The 20746-nt window shown below is 46.4% G+C and overlaps 1 protein-coding gene across 1 annotated transcript in view; it reads left to right on the forward strand.

Moving 5' to 3' along the window:
• Positions 1-20746, forward strand: part of ARHGAP25 (Rho GTPase activating protein 25) — a 45264-nt gene that overhangs the window by 14624 nt on the left and 9894 nt on the right. Inside the window, exons 4-6 of the mRNA XM_082672837.1 lie at positions 11383-11590; positions 16692-16824; positions 19767-19840. Of these exons, the coding sequence (XP_082528963.1) occupies positions 11383-11590; positions 16692-16824; positions 19767-19840 (415 nt within the window). The remainder of the gene's footprint in view (positions 1-11382; positions 11591-16691; positions 16825-19766; positions 19841-20746) is intronic.

The following is a 20746-nucleotide window of genomic DNA, read 5'->3' on the forward strand; positions in this document are numbered from 1 at the left end:
TGGCCAGTGACCTGCCCAGGAGGGGCTGCGAGAAAAGAAGTGACTTGGATGGGACAGCCTAATTTGAGTGCCTGCCTCATACAAACAGCTGCAACCTATTACAAAAAAGAGGAGTGTAGTTTCATTAACCATTTCCCAGTTCCTAAACACAGTATTTTTTATGGTGCTAATCAGGTTGAGATGAGCGGTTTATTTATTAAAGCTCTGTTATGTGCTGCTCAGCCTGGATGGTCTGACCTGTGACCTTCCTTACTGCCCTGGATTGTGTGAGGGTTGACATTTTCTGTTTTCCCTGGTCCAGTCCTTTAGGCTGTCTGCAGCGACAAGGGTAGCACATGTCGTCTAAATTATGTACCTGTTCTGAGTCAAAATGCTGTGGAGGGCTTCCCTGGTGGCGCAGTGGTTGAGAGTCCGCCTGCCGATGCCGGGGACACGGGTTCGTGCCCCGGTCCGGGAAGATCCCACATGCCGCGGAGCGGCTGGGCCCGTGAGCCATGGCCGCTGAGCCTGCGCGTCCAGAGCCTGTGCTCCGCAGCGGGAGAGGCCACAACAGCGAGAGGCCCGCGTACCGCAAAAAAATAAATAAAAATGCTGTGGAGGCACTGTGACCGGCATCTATGCCCCGTGTGGTGCTCTGCTCAGCCTTGTCAGGGTGAACCGTTGCAACGGTCATAACCCACATGGGGATTTCTCCCTCACCCCACTTGGAGGCCACCACCGTCAGAAGCAAGTCAAGCGTAAGTCCTGTAGGCAGAGGAAAGTCCAAGGGAGGGGAAATAAGAGTCCAGCACTATTTATGTATTCAAAGAACAAGGTTTGCATTTGATGTGGCATCTCAGATTGAACCAAACTCAGAGATCTCAGGATGAGAAGGCATTTTAAGACAGCAGAGTCCAGTCTGTGGTCTTGGGACAAGTCAGACAGTTGCTCTTCCTGTTTGTAAGTCAGGAAACTTCAGACGTGAGGAAGTAAGCGATTTGTCCAAGGGACCCAGCCGTCGAGGGGCAGGGCTGGGGCTCCTGCCCCTGGGGAGGCCCTCTTTCGCCTTTTCAAGTGCCTCTGATCTGGGTCTACTAGATGGGCAGGGTGTGCCCCCTCACACTCTGGAACGTCACTGAGGTATGTTGCTGCTGTCTTTTTACAGCTCTTCATGAAACTTTCTATGACTTTTCCCACCCAGAACCTACCCGCTTCTCACCACCTTTGTTACTTGCCATCCTGGTTGAGGCGCCAGACTGCCTTGTTCGAATGGCAGCAGTGGTCTCCAAACTCTCTCCACGCTTCCAGGCTCGCCTTCTTATAGTCTGTTTTCAACGGAGAGAAGAGTGAACCTATTAAACCTGTCATCTCAAGACCCTTCTCTGCTCATCACTGTCTAATAGCTTCCTTTCTCTCTCAGAGGAAAAGTCAGAAGCCTTATAATGACTCCCCACAATCTGCCCCCACCCCCATAAGCTCTCTGACCTTGTTTTCTAGAACCCTCTCCAGTGCCCATTTCACTCCAGCTTCACCAGCCTCCTTGCTCTTCCCCAAACACCCTAGGTACACTCCTGCCTCATGGCCCTTGCACTAGCTGCTTCCTCTGTCTGGAACCCTCCTTCCCCAGGGTGCTGCACGGCTTGGTCCCTTGCTTTCCTCAGGTCTTTGCTCAAACTTCACTTCAGTGAGCCTTCCCCTGATCGTCCCGTTTCACACTGAACCCCTTCCCCACCATGTCATTCTCATGCCAATTCTGCAGAGCTGAGGCTTCTTCCTGCCCCGACTCCTTTTCTGGCTCCCCTGATGGGAGAGAGGGTCCACATGTTTCCCGTGTCATACCTAACTTCTTCCCCGCAGCTCCTCCTGCATCTGAGCTGACTCTGGACACGTCTCTTACCTTGTCCGATTTGATTCTGGGACCAATTCCAGTGGGTGCGTGTTGGGGAGAGCGGGAGGGCTCCCCACACGTCTAAGCAATTCTTGGACACCAGCTCGGTGTTCTACAATTTAACTCAATTTCGATGCTATCTACCTGGAGACAGCTTCAGATTTCACAGGTTAATGGCTCAGTCGTACAAAACTGCCCTCATATGCCTATGGCAAGTCCAGATTGTACCCTGTGCGTCTAACCAACCAGCTACAGATAGGAAGTTCCACAACCCCCTCCTTGGGTTCAAATAATTTGCTAGAGTAGCTCACAGAACAGAGGAAACCAGTTTACTTACTAGATTACTGGCTTATTATAATAGAACAAAGCTCTGGAACAGCCAGATAGAAGAGACGCATAGAGAAGGTATGGGGGACAGGCACGGAGCTTCCACGCCCTCTCCCAGCACCATTCTACCTGCACCTCCTTGGGTTCACCAACCCGGAAGCTCTCTGAACACATCCGTTTGGGCTTTTCTGGAGGCTTTAGTACGTAGGCACGATTGATTAAATCATTGGCCATTGGTGATTGAACTCAATCACCAGCCCCTCTCCCCTCCCTGGTGGGTGGGACTGAAAGTTCCAAACCAATAATCACATGGTTGGTTCCCCCGGCAACCAGCCCCCATCCTTAGCTGGGATCCAAAAATTACCTCTTTAACATAACGAAAGACACTTTATCGCTCTCATCACAGGAAATTTGAAGAGTTTTAGGAACTCTGTGCCAGGAAGTGGGTGGAAGACGAAAAAATATTTATTATTATAAATCACAATATTGCACCTTGGAGAGCAGCTCATTGGTGCATCTGGGTGTTCCAGCCTTTTCCTTCCTAGACAGCCAATTTATCTCTCTCTCTCTCACTCCCTTTTTTTTTTTCTTTCTTTCTTTCTTTTCCTACCTTTTCTTAAGGGCCCAGCTGGAAAGGTTAGATTAATTTTTTCCCAGAAATTCTGGATGCAGTTCTAGATTGTCCCGAATTACGTAGGAGAAAGGGAAGGGAGGTGATCACACCTCAACTTCAGGTGACTTGTTCCCAGGCTCCCAGCTGCCCACTTTCTCCAAACCACCTCCTCCTTTTAGTAAGGGGGCTCTGCCTTCCCTGGATCTCCGCATTGAAACCTGGTCTCCATCCCACCCCCAGGAGGCTGGCAACCACCCTGCTAATTGTTACTCAGTCGGGACCTGCTTTGCCTTCTTCCTCTGGAGGATGGCCTCTGGAGTTTTCCTTGGGCCATCACTGGGCGCAGAAGCACGGCACTAAATTATGCATAATTCTGCTCCACCCAAGCAGGTTGAAAGACCCTGGGGCAGGTCGCATGGTTTAAGCGTCTTTGTGTGTTTGCCAGCACTAGGTATGGATCATATAAATATGGAATTGTTCTATGCCTCAGGTTCCCTTTCTCCCTCTCATTTCTTTAGGTCTCTGCAGCCTTCAGAGCAAGATTTCACAACCCACAGCCCAGCGTAGCCTGTGGGAGTGTGGTCTCTGTGATTCACTGTTACCTCATGTGTCCTGCTTTTTCTCTGTGGCTAAATGGGACATTACGAGGGATGATTTTTATTTATTTTCAATAATTCCCTCACCTCCCTTCCCCTGAGATCCTAACACCAGACGGATACTTAGTTAATTCATTTACTCAACAAATACTTCTTGAGCATGTGTCACGTGCCAAGCACGGCACCAGCACTGGGAGTACAACAATGAGAGAGAGAAGAAGAGAGAAAAAAAGAAAAGACAAAGTCTCTACTTTCAAGGAGATCACAGTCTAGCAGAAGACACAGAAAGGAAACAAAAACCCCAAGGAAAACCATAAAATTACAACGGCGAAAAGTACCATGAAGAAAAAACTCATGATGCTATGTAGGGGAAAAAAAATGTCTTTGTTAAGAAGTTCAGGGAAGGCGTCCCTGAACTAGTGATGATTAAGCTTCTATCTGAAAGGCCAGTAGAGGCCAGCTAGGCAGAGAAGGGGGAAGAGGAGCAGTGTCCCAGTCAGAGGAATAGCATGTGCAAAGGTCCTGTGGCAGAAAGGAGAATGGGCTCTGGAGTGAGAGGAAGGTGAGAACAGTGGAGATAGCTATGTTAAAGATGTGGGTCTTCATCCTAAAGTGGCTTGGATGAGGGTGGGGGTGGTGGAGGTGGAGAGAAGTAAACAGGCTTGCTTGTTTCTGTGGTAGCATTGCCAGGACACGGGAGTGAATTTGACATGGAAGGAGACTGTGGCGTCAAAGATGAGTCCTCCTTTCCTAGGAGCACATGGAAGGGTGAACTTGGTTGGCAGCATCCCACTGCCCAGGACCCTTCCTGGCAGTCCTTCCCTGCCCCTGCCTATCCTGCCCACAACGCTGAGAGTCCATTTCAAGTCTCCTGGGCATGTCTAGTTGGCCTGCTGCACTCTTTGCTGAATCTTCTCAATGGGAGGGGGGAAATCATCTCATTTTACCCGGCAACCCACCTCCAAGATCCTTCTCTCTGAACGCTCCACTGAGCCACATGCAACTCAGTCACTTCCAGGGAAGGGTAGGCTGGCTTCATCAGCGCTAAGTGAAATCCTGTGTTCCTGCCAGAGGCTTTGATATATGGAGCGATGTTGGTAAGGGCTGTGTGTGGGATTTTTCTTTTTTTTTTAACCCACGTCCCTGGTATTCCTTGAATGGCAGTTGACAATTCGCTGCTAAGTAAAAGGAGGTACTTATTTTTATTGCGGGGGCCTTGACAGCTTTATGTTCACTCTTTAAAAGCCAAGAGTCATGTGTGTAAAGGTGAGTGGGGAGGAGAAGCAGTGTGGGAAGGAGGAAGGGAGGGCCGGGGCAGGTGCCGACACATCCCATGGTTTCAGTGCCGGAATCAGAATCTGAGCAGTATTGACAAGCATGTGTTGATCTGGAAGCAAGAGGGGATGGTTCTTGCAGCTTGGGGAGGAGGGAAGGTCTGAGCCTGGCCCAGCAGAAAGTACGATTCCTCGGCCCCCGCCATGCCTCATATTCCCAGGATGCCGCGGTGGGAACTGGGCTGTGGCTTTCCTGCCCTGGCACTGCCCTTTTGCTGGAATTTCAGGAAGAAAACCCCCAAGCTCCAAAAGAAAGGTATTTCTTTCCTATTTTGTGATTCAATTCTTCCACGAAAAGACACTTCGCCCAGCTCCCCTTCCCTCTCCCGTCTGAGAGGGGGATGCTCCTGGGACTGAGCCTCTGGGGACGGGGCCAGTGGGGAGAAGGAGGAGAGGGGCAGGGTGGGCTCTCGGTGACCTGCGCCGGACTGGAGGTGGGGTGGGAGGGGCTCTTGTCCTGAATCCAGGAGTGTTGGAGCGATGATGAAGTAGGAGCTATATTAAAGGGAGGTGACAGCTAATCTTTCTACTTTTGCTTACCGGAACCAGCACAGTGTTCTGGGGTTTTCCAGCAAATCTGGGGAGAGGGCTTAAGAAGTAAAGAATGGAGGATGGTTTGTGAGTAGAAACGGCGCAGCTCACCCCTCTCTCTCTTCCCTTGAGCCTTGCTGCTGTCTGAAATTTCACCTAGACAATTTTATTCCACTGAGTTTAAACAAGAAGGATTAAAGTACTGATTTTAGAATCACAGGGCAAATATGACCTTGGACAGATTCCTAATCTGAGTCTCAGTTTTCTCATCTATGAAATGGAACAACTGTAGGGTTCTTATGAGGACTAAATGAGAGCACACGTGAAAGCTTTTAGGGTCGTCTGTCATAAATTAGCTTAATTAATTAAATGTATTAATAATTAGATTACATATTATAATTAATTAAGATTTGTACCCGTTTAGGTGGAAATGCGTCTGTTAAGGGTGACGGGTCCAAAGCGATGAGCAGTTCCGGGTGGATGCGTGGCCGGCAGAGGTTAAAAAGGGTAGTAGGGCACTAGTTCCCTGAAGGACTGAGTGCAAGCTAGGAGGGCTTGGCACAGAAGGGGGAGCTGGGTTTCACCTCTCGGAATCCTTGGGGTGGGAAATGGTCGTTGAGTACCCGTCTGCCGTCTTCCTCCATCACTGGTCCCTTCCCTAGTTTCCCTGGATTTTTTGGGTTCATCTATTCCCTTATATTTGGGCTCTTTCATGTCCACCCAGGATCAAAGGGTAGCAATTAGGATCCACAAGTCAGCAGTAGGCAGAACTCACGATTGGGTCTTTGGAGTTCCAGGGATATGGAGTTCATCATATGCGATGTGAGATGAAAAGTGACCAACCCTGACCTAGACAAACTGAACAAACAAGGATGCCCTTTCTCTCATGTTAGAAGGGACCTGTGGGTCCTGATGTCTCTAGAGCAGGTCGTGGTCATTTCTTGGTAAGAATAACTTGGACTGATTTCTAGGCTAGAGATGGAAAGTTTGGAACCTTTGACATATGGGTGATATTTAAAGCCGTGAGATTATGAAGCAGATGCAGATGCAGAAGGAAAAGCCTGAGACACTGCAACCTTTAGAGGACAGGGAGGAAGGAGGAATCATCGAAGGAGGCAGGGAACGAGAGGCCAAACAAATAAATGGAGAACCAAAAGTCACGTGGGAAATTGCCTCAAGAAGGAGGGGTGATTTGCTGGGTCACATGTTGCTGATGGAGCAGTTCAGATAAAGACTAAGAATTTGACCTTGGATTTTAGAAACGTAGAGGCCATTGATTTCTTTGACAAGCCCAAGTTTGAGGAAGTGCTGAGAAGAGTACATTTAGGAGAGGAGAGATGGGCAACAGGAGGAATGGAAGATAGCAGGTAACATCACTTTGAGGACGAGTCTGTCGTGTGGCAGGTTCTGTGCCAGGAGGTAAAAATAGATGGTGAGCCAGGCAGGCTGTCTGCCTCTGAGGAGCCCACAGTCCAGTGGAAGAGAGATGCTTAACTAAATCATCATAAAGGGACACGAGAAGCGATGAGGTATGCACAGGGAACGCCATGAGCACAGCAGAGGGAGTAACCGGTTCCCTCTTAGAAGGAGGTGTTTGAATTCAGGCTGCAGGAAAATCAGGTTTCCAGGTGGGCAGCAGGGAGGGCTTTCACTCCAGAGATTTTCTGTTTTTGTTTTTTGCGGTACGCAGGCCTCTCACTGTTGTGGCCTCTCCCGTTGCGGAGCACAGGCTCCGGATATGCAGGCTCAGCGGCTATGGCTCACGGGCCCAGCCGCTCCGCGACATGTGGGATCTTCCCGGACCGGGGCACAGAACCCGTGTCCCCCGCATCGGCAGACGGACTCTCAACCACTGTGCCACCAGGGAAGCCCCTTCACTCCAGAGTTTTTAAGAGAAAGACTATTTTTCGTTCTTTCTATCATAATCTCCAGCTACCAAAGAAGCTGGTCCACAGCAGACACTCAGTCTATATTTGCCACATGATTTCATGAGTTGCAGTGGAAGGAATTTGCAAGAAAAAGAACTGCAAAAGAAACCATTACAATAATGTGGACAGTAGGAGCGAGGATAGAGAAGAGAAAGAGTTTAAAGGGGATTTAAAAGGTCCTGATCTGTTAAGAAGGAAGGAGGGTTGTTACAGATACTTCGAATGCTCACACTTTTGCTAACTGGATTAGTTGAGGGCGGGTACCTTGCGTTAATGGCTTTGTACTCTTAAGGTCTAGGAGAATGCGTGCCGCTTGACTGCTTGATTGATTGAAGGCTATTGCCTGTGGGGAAGTGTGTAGGAGAAGCAGTGATATGGGAGAGTTGGGGACGGGATGAGAGTGAGATTGGAGAAGACAGTGGGAGAGCTGCCATCAGATGTTGGGCTTATAGGCACAGAAGAGGGACAGAAAGAAATGAGGGAGATAGAGATGATATAGAGAGAGAGATTGGACCAGGTATGCGGATTTATGTGTCAGTTTATAGGTGATATCCAAATGCATGGAGTTGCATGAACTTTTGCAAGGATAACATCTAGAGTGAGGAGAAGTCTGAGTCAGAATGCTAGGAGATGACACACTGAAGGGGCAGGTGGAGGAAGGGCAGAGCAGCTTGCAGAGAGATGAGACTAGAATGAGGGTGGACTGTTTCACAGCCACATAAGAAGAAAGTCTTGGGGAAGGAAGGAGAATCAATACCACAGAGTCTTCAGAGAAGACCAGTAGAGTGTGGAATGAACATAGGTCTGATCTGGCCATTAGGAGGGCACGAGAAATCTTAGTGAGCAGATTGGATGGGAAGATGCAGCTTGTGAAACAAGGTTGAGATGGATTGAGAGTTTACATGAATAACAAGGGAAACAGTAGAGGCTATGAGGGTGGATGACTCCCTCCAGAGGTAGACATGTTTTTCTATGAGCATATTGGTGAAGAGAAGAAAGGCAGGTATTAGTTGATGGCATGAGAGCAGGGGTGGGAGATGATTCTTTAATAAATTGGTAAAGATTTAGACTCACATGCTCTTTCAATCTAAGATATAAAAGAGGAGTGAAGACCTAGGAGAGGTGAAACGGATGGAACCCACAGTTCAAGAAACATCATCTTAGAGGAAAGCACAGGGTACTTTTCTTCCCCTGAGAGAGGACAGACAGACGGACAGAGGAGGAAGGATAGGAGAGGCAGAGACTGGAGACCAGGGGGCTCTCTCATGATGCCCTTCATTTGGGGAGATAAGCGAAGGAGGAGACAAGGTCACCTGCTGAGGCAGAGGGGAGGGGATTGCGTGGTGAAGATTTGGACTGAAGGTCTTGTGGAGATCGGTACGCTCTGTACGTCTGCGGCCTGAGAAAGGCATGGAGGGGGTGGTGGAGATGCTGGACGGAAAAGGAATGTTGGAAAATGAGTGTCTTGAGGAGAATGACATTGAAAGGCCTGACTGTGGACATGGGAGGAAGAGAAGATGAACACAGGACACGGCTGAGAGACTCGGTTGAGGAGAAAAGCTGGTGGGCTGGCTGTGCAGAGGGCTGGAAGAAGGAACTTGATTCCAGATCGTCTGCCTTGGGACCTCAGAGTTGGAGATCATGTTTGATAGCTCTGACGTCTCCATGACGGTATCCTTCTCCATGGGCATCCAATGGGCTCCTTGAGCCCAAGTTTCAACTGCTCTGAAACACATCTGCTTCTCCCTTTGGGGTGCCCTCCCTGGACCCCTCAAAGGGAATTTTACAAATGTCTCCTCGTCTGTGTTTTGAGTCAGATCATTTTAATCATTTCCTTCCAGTTTGGTGAAAGCAGAAACCTAAGGCTGTATAGTTCCTCACATCCTCTAACTGTTTCTCATTATTTTGCATGGAGTCCTTTCATTTTCATAACTTGGTAGTAAGCTAATTGAAAGTGAGAACCACATCTTACAGTCCCTCCTTTTCTGTATAACCCATTTCACGTGACCTGCTGTTAACACATGCAGGGCACTCAGTAGATGTTAGTGTGAAGCTGGATTCATTTACTGATGGGGTCCCTACTATTGTTTAAACTATAGAAATGCCCAAATTGTCATGAATCACGGAAAGCACTTGCTTAAAGATGACATCATTCATTAAGTAATTCAGCAAAACTGGTTGACTGTCTACGGAGCCCAGGCCCCATGCTAAACAAGATAATAACAAGAGACCCCTCCCCATACTCCCGGCCTCAGGAAGCCTACAGTCTTGCAGAGGGCACAGTACTTACAAATGACAATAGCACAGTGGAAAAGGGATTGGGGTATTACAGAAGGGATACAGGTGCACAGAGTGGCAATGGAGCCCCTCGGGCTGGGTCAGGGAAAACTTGGCAGAGGTGGTGATACTGAGTCAGGCCAAGGAACATATAGAATCTTAGTAGACAGGGAAGGGAGAGAGAAACAGACTGCCTCAGCAAGGGCATGAGGACTAGAGAGCACTGTGGGCTTTGAGATCATCAGGTTGAGGTGTCAGATCAGGCAGAAAGGTAGGTAGGAGCCAGTACAAATGCCAACCTGGTTTTCAAATTTTAGCCACAGAAATATTTAAGCAAACAGTCTCACTGGAATGCTGAAAGTAAAACAGACAACAACCCAGCAGGTCAGGTTGGGAGGAGGGAGGAGGGAGGCCCACGTGCTCAGCTCCTCCGAAATGCTCTCACCTCTCAGCATCTGAGGGGCCTCTGAGGAACCCCTGGAGCTTTGAAGGGGGAATTTGAAAATCGCTGCTGTGGCAATTGGGGAAGAAGTGGGTGACTATTAAAAACAAGGACAAACGTGCTCAGGTAGACCATTTGTTTAAATAGCAGGAGGGTTTTGAACAATTACAGGAGAGGAGACCACAGCAGGGGGAAGTGAGAGAGGAGTCCAGCCTGGCCTAGGGCAGCGGGAAGTGGGGAGGACACGGTGGATTCCAGAGAGATCGCTGCAGCTCTTTACACGTGGCATCCGCGTTAATTAGAGACTGGATAAAGGGGACCAACCAGAGAGAATCATGGGGGAAACCAAAGGGCTTTGGAAACAGTGTCCTAGCGACTGGAGTGGTCAGTGTAACAGAGCCCTAATTATGCCAGAGAGAAAACCAGGCAGGACAGAGCTGAAACCATGACTGTCTTCTGAATCTCCAGGACACAAAGGCATGGGGCCCTGGGGCCCTATGGGGCCCAGCCAACCAGTGTCCTGATTTATAAACAAACCTTGTTACACTGCTGGGGTGGGGAAATTATAGAGCCAAGTGCTGACAGGGCTCAGTGGAGATGGTCCACACATGCTGAAGGGAGGGAGGGAGGGAGGGAGGGAATTACACTGAAGGCAGTGTAATTTGGAAAAATATTTTTAGAAAGCAATTTGCATACTGTAGTCATTAAAATGTTCAAACCACTTAAACTAGGAATTCTACATGTGGGAATGTAGAATGCCCTAAGGAAATAGTCCAAAAGAAGGAAGAGCCTAGGTTCATCCATCCAAATGTTAATTAATCAATTAATTGGGAATTATACATTGCACTATATACATTCCAGGAACTCTGCTGGGGGGGTGGCCATGTTCGCTGTGGCCATGCTCATAATAGTAGAGCCCGGTAAACAACGTAAATTATTTAAAATGCCGCAATGGTTTAATACGGTATGAGACATCCGCATGATAGACTATTATGCCTTAAAGCTGCATGACACAAGCAGAATTCAATTGCTTCTCTTGAGTTTACTACCTGGGCTTGAATTCTGACGGTCCTGTGTGCTGGCCCCTGACCTCGGCAAGTTCATTAGCGCCTCTAAGGCTCAGTATCTTTCATCGGAAGGCGGGCACAATGATATCAACATCTCATGGGATTCCTGTCCAGATTAAATGAGAAAAGGTGTACACATTCAGCATGATTCCTAGCACAAAACAAGCACTCATTAAAAGCGAGTTGTTATTTTAAATATGATAAATGTGGACAAACAGAAAAAGACTGACAGACTGCCTCAAGTGGACCTCCCCCAGTTTATAGCCCCAGGAAATATTCTGTGTGATTTGTCTTCTGTGTTTTGTTTAGACAATCAAGACCTAGACAAAGCACTTTGACCTATCAGTTCCTCCAAGGGAAGTCAGAGTGACGGGCAGGCTCTGCTTTTCTCTCTTCCCAGCGGTGTTCGGCCAGCGCTTGGATGAGACCGTGGCCTATGAGCAGAAATTCGGCCCCCACCTGGTGCCCATCCTGGTGGAGAAGTGTGCCGAGTTCATCCTGGAGCACGGCCTGAACGAAGAGGGCATCTTCCGACTGCCTGGGCAGGACAACCTGGTGAAGCAGCTGAGAGATGCTTTCGACGCAGGGGAGCGGCCCTCCTTTGACAGGTATGCCGTCCTCGCCTCGCCTCTCCTGTGCCCTGCTCGGCCGAGAGGACCTCTTTCTACCAGTTGAGCTATGGGACTCGGACAGATGCTTCCAAAAGCCCTGGTTTGCAACAGAAAGAACCTTTTGTTTTGCTCGCAACTCAGAATTTGGGAGCCTGGAACACAGTTAGAGGAACATTCTGATCATTTAGGTGAGAGATGATGGAACTAGAACTGGGGCCTTGCAGGGCGGTCAAGAGGTGTTTAGGATATGGTGGGAGGGGAAGGGTGGACCAACGGAGCAAGATGGGACTTAGCTCTAGGCACGCACTTCGGAGTGGGTGAGGGGTGGAGAATTGCTGAGCTGCCTGTACCGACTCTGGGTGGTGGATAAGACACCATGTCCATATCCAAGGGCTCCATGGTCTTCCTCAGCTTTCCAGAAACGGCCAGAGCCAGGACTTCTTGTTAACTTGGGCGACCACAGTTCCGTGCAACTCTGAACTTGGTTCTGAACCCTTTGGGAGGGGGTGCATACCGACATCTTGGCGTTCTCCCAATCTCCTCTGTGGAGGTTGCCCAGTCCTGTTTGGGGCATTCCAGACGCAATGACATTTCTTCCACCATCCCCCTCCCGCCCCTGCTGCTGCAGCCACCCTGCCAAGGTTTCCTTCTCTGCCCTGCTCAGCAGGTACGACCGCCACCCGACATTGTATACTTTCTGTCTGTTGTGCAATATTTGCCCCAGTTGCCTGCACGCGCTTGTCCTGCTGGCAAGAAGGAACCACTCTTGTTTCCAAATCGGCAGCCCATAAAACAGGATTCATTGAGACGGGCCTGAACTCTTCCAGTTTCCAAAGGCTGAAATCCCCCCAAGAGCTTATTTACGATAGAGGACTCGGGCTGATTCTGGGAAAATCGTGAACAGCTAAGTGTGATGCTGTGTGGAACGTCTCACCCTCCCTCTCCCTCAGCTCCCACTCCAGTCACCAACGATGCCCACCCTCCCTCGGAAGCATCGCCGAGACCCGTCTGCTTCTCTCCATTCTCAAAGCCACTGTCTTAGTTTGGATCACCATATGTCTGTCTTTGCTGCCCTTGGCATGCAATAGGTTAATTTATCAAGGTGCTGTATTGTATCAGGAAAGCAACAGGTGAAGATGTTACTGGAACTAGAGCAGGTTAGGGGCATCAAATTTACAGAGCTTTCAGCAGGACCATAAATCACATTTCATTATCAGGCACCTATTCAATCAAGTTCACTACCTTTATATTCACTTTTCTTTTTATGGTTTTAACTAGCTTTATGTTGATCAAAAAATACAGGTGGGTTGTTGCGAAGGCAATGAGAACAGTCAGCCAGGAGGACTAGAGGTGATGGTGGGGATTGCCGAGCACCTGCCCAAGCCTTGAGCTTCTGCATCTGTAAAGTCAGCCTGGGTGGTAGACCTGGAGTCTTTGATTCTGTGAAATATTTGGGGCTGGAGGGAAGAGAGTTACCACACCTTGTCATGATAGCTCCACCCTCTAGAACTGAGGGAAAGAGTTTACACATCCAGTAATAAGAAGGGTGGCCTGTGGCACTTTGGAGTCCTCCCAGGGATGACTCTCGTGTCCACGTGACCCGTGTGGGTGCTCACCTAGATCCTCTACACGGGTCATGTAGGCAGTTCCACCAGAGATCCCCGAAATTACCTCGCTAGAATGAAGAAAAACAAAGGCGCTCTTACTAGGTAGATTCTACCGGATGTATTTGGTGCTCATTAAACATATAAACAGTATGGGATGGATATCCATCTACTGGGATGGATACTGCCAATACACAATACACTTCCCGTACCTATATTTCTGTGAGAAAATGACATACATGCCACATTATAAGGTCAGTGCTACAAGGGAAGAGTAGCGGACCACCTGAGAGGCCCTGGCTAATCTCTGATGGGTCAGGCATTGATCTCATAAGTTCATATAACCTCATATAGGGATGTTCAATTAGGTTGGAGGAAAAGCAGACTCAGGAAAAATCATGCTGGAAACTTAGATTATAAGCATGACATCTGATCCAGCTCTGCTACAATGGGGGCACAAACATTAAACCAAAAAGGTAAAGACATAACTGTAGAATTTCCATTGTGTTAAATGCCAAAAAATGAAAAACAGATGGTATGAATACCATCTATTTTTCATTTCATTCCATTTTTTCATCATTTTTCATTTCAACAGGAGGCTTTTGACATGGTCTGCTGGATTTAGAATGCCCCCCCCAAAATGACACTTACGCTGAGACAATAAACAAGCCTGAGGACTTAGCCCCAGACCAAGCAGCATCATCTTCCCCTGGCAAAATGAATTGGGAAGTTTTCTGTGGTTTGCAATATTCTAGGATGATTTAGATGGCTAACTGTGTTTTCTGATGATAATTTTGAAGTATCAATCCTATATGTGTGGTTACAACCCCTTTCTCTTTTCTCATGTTGGCTATTAGTTTCTCCTGATTGAACTATCTGTAGAGTTTGTCTTTTTTTATTGCTGTTTCTCTTCAAAAGTTTCTGGTTCTTGATGTATCATCTATACTGTTTTTCTCATTTCCAATTCTTGGTTTTCCATATTTGTTCTGTGGGTATGTTTTGAGTGTCGGGGGCTGTGCCAGTGATGGACAGTGCATTGGAGAATGGAGTCAAGGAGCCAGGAGGCCAGAAAGGGGCTGGCAGAGTCCTAGCAAAAGACCGTGGCCTTCTGGGAAAGGACAGGGAGTGAGGCCTAGAGGGATTCCTGGGACACTTGCCGAGTAGGATTAGAGGATGTGGGGTGAGGAAGAGACTTCAATCGAACCTGAGACCCTGGACGCTGATGAAGCCCACTGGGTGGACTGTGATGCAGATGATTTGGGACAAAGGAGATTTTAGGACTTAGGAGAATGCTGCTCCTGCAAAGTGTCAGCTGGCTGCTGTCCTGCCATTTTCTGGGGAACTTCTCCTGCATTTTGACGAGAGGGCTTTGCCAAGGTATTTTTAGGCAGTGACTCAGCAGGGAAGGCTTTTCCAGAATCCCCACCTTAAGTGAATGGTCTCCACCCCCGATTTCCTGAGGGCAGCAGTGGAGCAGAGGCAGGGCTCTGTGCCAGCTCAAGTTCTCCTTTGGAGGCAGAGTTCACAGGCTGCAAAGTGGGGAACCTTTCCAGAAGACAGTTCCAACCACTGGCTGTCAAAAACCAAAAAGAAAACATTTACATGAAACATCAAGATAGAGAGCTCCACAGTCAAGCCTTGATGTTCTGGTTTCTGAGGCCTCAGATGCCTGCCTTCTTCTCCTGCCCAACTCCACCCCTCCCGGCTCTCCTGCAGGATGTGATCCCACCCAGCCCAGCCGCTTCTATGTCCCCATTGCTGAAGCCCAAGAGCCACTCAGATCAGCTGGACCTCTTGCCCCATCACAGCTTTTCAAAATACTACTGGGAGTGTCTCTTACAGATACCAGTTTTTCTTTTTCTTTCTTTCTTTTTTTATTGAAGTATAGTTGATTTACAAAGTTTCAGGTGTATAGCAAAGTGATTAATTTATATAAATATGTGTGTGTGTGTGTATATATATATAATATATATATATATGTATTCCTTTTCAGATTTTTTTCCATTGTAGGCTATTACAAGATATTGACTATTGTTCCCTGTGCTATACAGTAGGTCTTTGTTGTTTAGCTATTTTATATATAGTATTGTGCATCTGTTAATCCTAAATTCCCATTTATCCCTCCACCCCCTCTTTCCTCCTTGGTAACCATGTTTGTTTTCTATGTCTGTGAGTCTATTTCTGTTTTGTTAATAAGTTCATTTGTATCAAATTTTTTTAAGATTCCACATATAAGTGATATTGTATGATAGTTGTCTTTCTCTGTCTGACTTACTTTACTTAGTATGATAATCTCTAGGTCTATCCATGTTGCTGCAAATGGCATTATTTCACTCTTTTTTATGGCTGAGTAATATTCCACTGTGTATACATACCACATCTTCTTTATCCATTCATCTGTCGATGGGCATTTGGGTTGCTTCCATGTCTTCGCTATTGTAAATAGTGTTGCTATGAACATTGGGGTGCATGACCAGTTTTTCTTGATATGAAATAAATATTTTTCACTAATGAGTTTCAAGTATATGGTATATTCAGACTCATGTTCTCTTATAGAGCTGTGGAATAAACACAATAGCTCCATAAACCAGGGATCAGCAGACTTTTCTTAAAGGGCCACATATGAAATATTTAGGCTTTGCAGACCAGACAGTCTCTGCTGCAGCTACTTAACTCTGTTCTTATACCAGAATTCAGCCAAAGACAATACAAAAATGCATGAGCATGGCTATGTTCCTATAACACTTTACTTATGGATGCTGAAATTCAAATTTCACATGATTTTCACATGCCATGAAATATTCTCCTTTTGAGTTTTTTCCCCAACCATTTGAAAATGTTAGATCCATTCTTAGCTCACAGGCTGTACAAATAAAGGTGATGGGCCAGGCTTGGCTGGTAACATGTATATGACTTGGTAACATTTGAGTCTGCATAGCTCTGTCACTCCATGAGGACAGAGATCCTGTGTGTCCCTCAGGTTCAGTGCTGAAACCCCAGTGCCTGACATAGTGTCTTGCACCTAGTAGGCTCTCTCAACACATTGGTTGAATAAATGATTGTGTGAATATGTGAATGAATCCCAGACCTACTTTAAGCTCTCTGATAGACTAAAGAGATCAATGGGTCATAGCTATAAGGAGTTACCACATGAAACACTAGAGACTAAGTAGAGAATGCTCAATTGTACTAAGTGACTTGGAGAAAGAAGAAAGCAATGAAGACTAGAATAGTTTAACAGGCTTATTGGAAGAGTAGACCTTAAACTTATCTTTGAGGCAGTTAGGTAGAGAGATAAAGGAAAAGGTCTTGGGGGTTATTATTCCAGAAGGGGGAGTTGCAAAAATATTTTGGTCAGATACATCTTTATCAGACTCTACTCCTCTGCAAAATTTCTTTTTGGAAGCTGGGATCTTATTCAGTGGATCACCAAGGGGGAGGTGAGGAGAGTTCTGGAGTTTTGTTTTCAAAAAACATTGTTTGTTTTTTTCCAGAGATACAGATGTGCACACGGTAGCCTCCCTGCTGAAGCTCTACCTCCGAGACCTCCCAGAGCCAGTAGTCCCCTGGAGCCAGTATGAGGGTTTCCTGCTCTGTGGGCAGCTCATGAATGCAGATGAGGGAAAGGTTTGTATCTCAATAGAGTTAGTTGTCCTGCTTCAGAAGGTGAGGGTTACTGAACACTATTCTGGTAGGCAAGCAACAGTGGGTCATGGGTGAACCCCATAACTTTTGGTGAGATACTTTGTCAAACTGGAGCTCTCAGCAACAAAAGTGCAATGAATCCAATCATGGTGACAGCCTTTATGGGATGTTGCACTCCAACAAATTACTGGACTATCATTAAATACCCCCAAGTCACTCTAAAATTAGTAAGAGAATGAGGATGCTTCTGAGAAGAGTTTCAAGCAATATGGCCTTGCTAAGACCCGCTGGGACAAAAAGACAAACTGACCCACCTGGAGGGCAGGTGAGAGGTCCAAATGTTCTAGATCTGTGATGACCATGCGTGTCACACATGGGTATACAAGAAACACATGTGCCAGGGAGAGGAAGGACAGAGCTTTTCTTGGTTCCTTTCAGCTGCAGCTGCCTGTAGGGTCTGCAGTCCTCATCTGCAGCATCACGCAGCTCCTCATCAGCAGGAATTTTGATCCTTATGTAAATTGTTTCCTTAAAGCCCTTATAGTCAACATGTTAAACAAACTAACCAACCAGTAAAAGGAAATCTGACTGACAACAAGCTAGCCAACCAGCAAAAGAAAACCTGACTGACAACAATAAAACCATTATGGTTTTTAACCAAGATTTGCAAAACTAAATGGCCCATGAATGCATTTGTTACACAGCTAATAAAGGGGTCTAACTGCCCATTTTGGGGAGGTTAGTGTTTAGCACTGCTATGTTAAAAGTTCTCTCTGGCAAAGTGTTGCACAGAAAAACTTGCAATGAATTTCACTTTGATTTTGCCATTTAGCAAATGATGCATCTTCTGTGAGACTCAGTTTATTTACTTAGCCCAAGAGAACTTTCTACAATGATGGAACTATTACCTAACTGCGCTGTCCAGTGTAGTAACCACTAGTTATACGTGGCCACTAGGCACTTGAAATGTGGCTAGCACAACTGAGGAACCAAATTTCTAATTTTATTTTATTTTATAATAGTCACATGTGTCAAGTTGCTGTTGTATTAGACAGCACAAACTTAGATACATTTCATAATATCAGGATTGTTTTGGAGACCGTGGGATATGTGTCACAAGTGAGTGACATTTTAAAATGATTGATTCAAGGGGATGTTTAGTCTCTGCTCTACTTCAGAATTTATTATATAGTATGCTCCCAGAAAAAGTATATATATATTTATACATACACACACATATGTGTGTGGGTATATATATATATATATATATATATATATATATATATATATGTATATATATATATAAAATCATTGAAGAGATAGTGCCCTAGCCCTGGAAGAAAATACAGCTGTGAGAACTTCCATCCTGATTCAGAGGGAGGAGACTCACAAATTAAGTAGATCCTGGTACAAGAAAAAAGGTGGTTTTATATTTTAGCATGAGGAAAGAAAGAGCACAATAAGGATGCAACTAATACACTATAGCCTTTGTAGCTATTTCCCAACACAAAAATTAGGTTGCATGATCTGATTTTAGGATATTTTGTGTATGATTTATGAATTTTGGGGGGGTTAAAATAGGATATGGAAAGTCTTAATTTATACAGGCATATCAGCTCACCTTTGCAAAAGTAATACAATTTTATGGAATAAGGTTTAAAAGTTGGCTAAAAAGATGAATGCTTCAGGTGATGTCTTGCCCCACAGCTTCAGGGAAAGGAAAGGAGGTCCATGGATGCAGTTCTGACAAGCAGACTCCCACCCCTGAACTTCCTTGATTTAGATCTGCTTCTCCCAACTTTTCTCGATCTCAACATATTTGAGAGTTTCTAATCCATGGTAACACAGATCTGGACAGGGTGAAGGATCACAGCCTCTCTCATGGGTGAAAACGTGGCAGAGGCAATCACTGGGAGGCGTGAGTCTAAAGCAACCTTTGCAAAGAATTTACTTGACTAAACTGAAGAGGAGGGAATCAGTATGAAGCAGGCATTCTAGATCCAGTGGGGCTGCAGCCAGTCACTGCGTGCAGGCCAACACGCCATAGGGTGCATTTTCTCCTGGAGGAGCTGCTCAGGTTTGAGTTTAGCCTGTGTGTCTCATGTGCACTGGTGCACTTCTACACTCATGATGTTGTAGATGGTGACTGCAGACATGCCAGGACATGGAAGCAACCTAAGTGTCCACTGACAGATGAATGGATGAAGAAGATGTGGCACATATATACAATGGAATATTACTCAGCCATAAAAAGAAACGAAATTGAGTTATTTGTAGTGAGGTGGATGGACCTAGAGACTGTCATACAGAGTGAAGTAAGTCAGAAAGAGAAAAACAAATACCGTATGCTATCACATATATATGGGATCTAAAAAAAAATAAACAAAAATTGGCTCTGAAGAACCTAGGGGCAGGACAGGAATAAAGACGCAGACATAGAGAATGGACTTGAGGACACAGGGAGGGGGAAGGGTAAGCTGGGACGAAGTGAGAAAGTGGCGTAGACATATATACACTACCAAACGTTAGGTATATAGCTAGTGGGAAGCAGCTGCATAGCACAGAGAGATCAGCCCGGTGCTTTGTGACCCACTCGAAGGGTGGGATAGGGAGGGTGGGAGGGAGGGAGACGCAAGAGGGAAGAGATATGAGGATATATGTATATGTATAGCTGATTCACTTTGTTATACAGCAGAAACTAACACACCATTGTAAAGCAATTATACTCCAATAAAGATGTTAAAACACACACACACACACACACACACACACACACACACACACACACACACACACACACAAACTATGGGAACAGGAGTGACTGCCAAAGTGTTGCTTCTGCAGAGATACACCAGTTATGCTCCAGGGTCCCATTGCTGGCAAGTGAGCAGGCTCTTCTACTGGCATTAAAAATCTTTTCCCAGGCTCAGCAGGAGTTGATGAAGCAGCTCTCCATCCTTCCTCGAGACAACTATAGCCTCCTGAGCTACATCTGCAGGTAAGAGGCACCTGGTATCAGTTCCATAATTTTCAGCCACACAGAATGAATTCCCCAGTTAGAGGAGGAAAGAGTAACTCTGTGAACTTAAGAGATTCTGTTCCAAACCTCTGGGAGGTCAACTCTATTCACATAGCACTGAGGTAGTTTCCTGTGTCCCCAAGACAATTGAAAGGATCCCGGAAAACTAATCAGCATAAAAAAGAAGCATGCTTCCTTCTTCAAGCCTGCCCCAGTGCTGCCCAGAGTCCTCGACAGGCATTAGAACCCAGAATCCTTATAATATTTCTACAATTATCTCCCATCTTCCTGTCTCTGGACCATAACTTAGCACCCCAGAGACATTCATCCCAGGCCACCTTTCTTAATTCCCTTTCTGAGGACGGACCTGCTATGTGCTGTCTCTGTGGCAACACATAGCATGTGGATTGACCCAGATCTGGCTGAGTTGGGAGCCTGGATCTCCATGTCAGACGTAGTTGAAAGTTATCTTTATTTTTTTTAATTTATTTATTTAATTTATTTATTTTTGGCTGCTTTAGGTCTTTGTTGCTGTACGTGGGCTTTCTCTAGTTGCGGTACGCGGGCTTCTCATTACTGTGGCTTCTCTTGCTGTGGAGCACAGGCTCTAGGCGCATGGGCTTCAGTAGTTGTGGCTCGTGGGCTCTAGAGCACAGGCTCAGTAGTTGTGGTGCACGGGCTTAGTTGCTCTGCAGCATGTGGGATCTTCCCGGACCAGGACTCAAACCTGTGTGCCCTGCATTGGTAGGCGGATTCTTAACCACTGTGTCACCAGGGAAGCCCTACTTTTATTTTTTTAATATAATTTTTTGTAGTTTCCAGATGATCAAAGAGTTACATGCTTGATATGGAAACTAGGAGAATATGAAATACTGTAAATAAATG

Source organism: Grampus griseus (genome assembly GCF_964374135.1).
Source record: "Grampus griseus genome assembly, chromosome: 15".
NCBI lineage: Eukaryota > Metazoa > Chordata > Mammalia > Artiodactyla > Delphinidae > Grampus > Grampus griseus.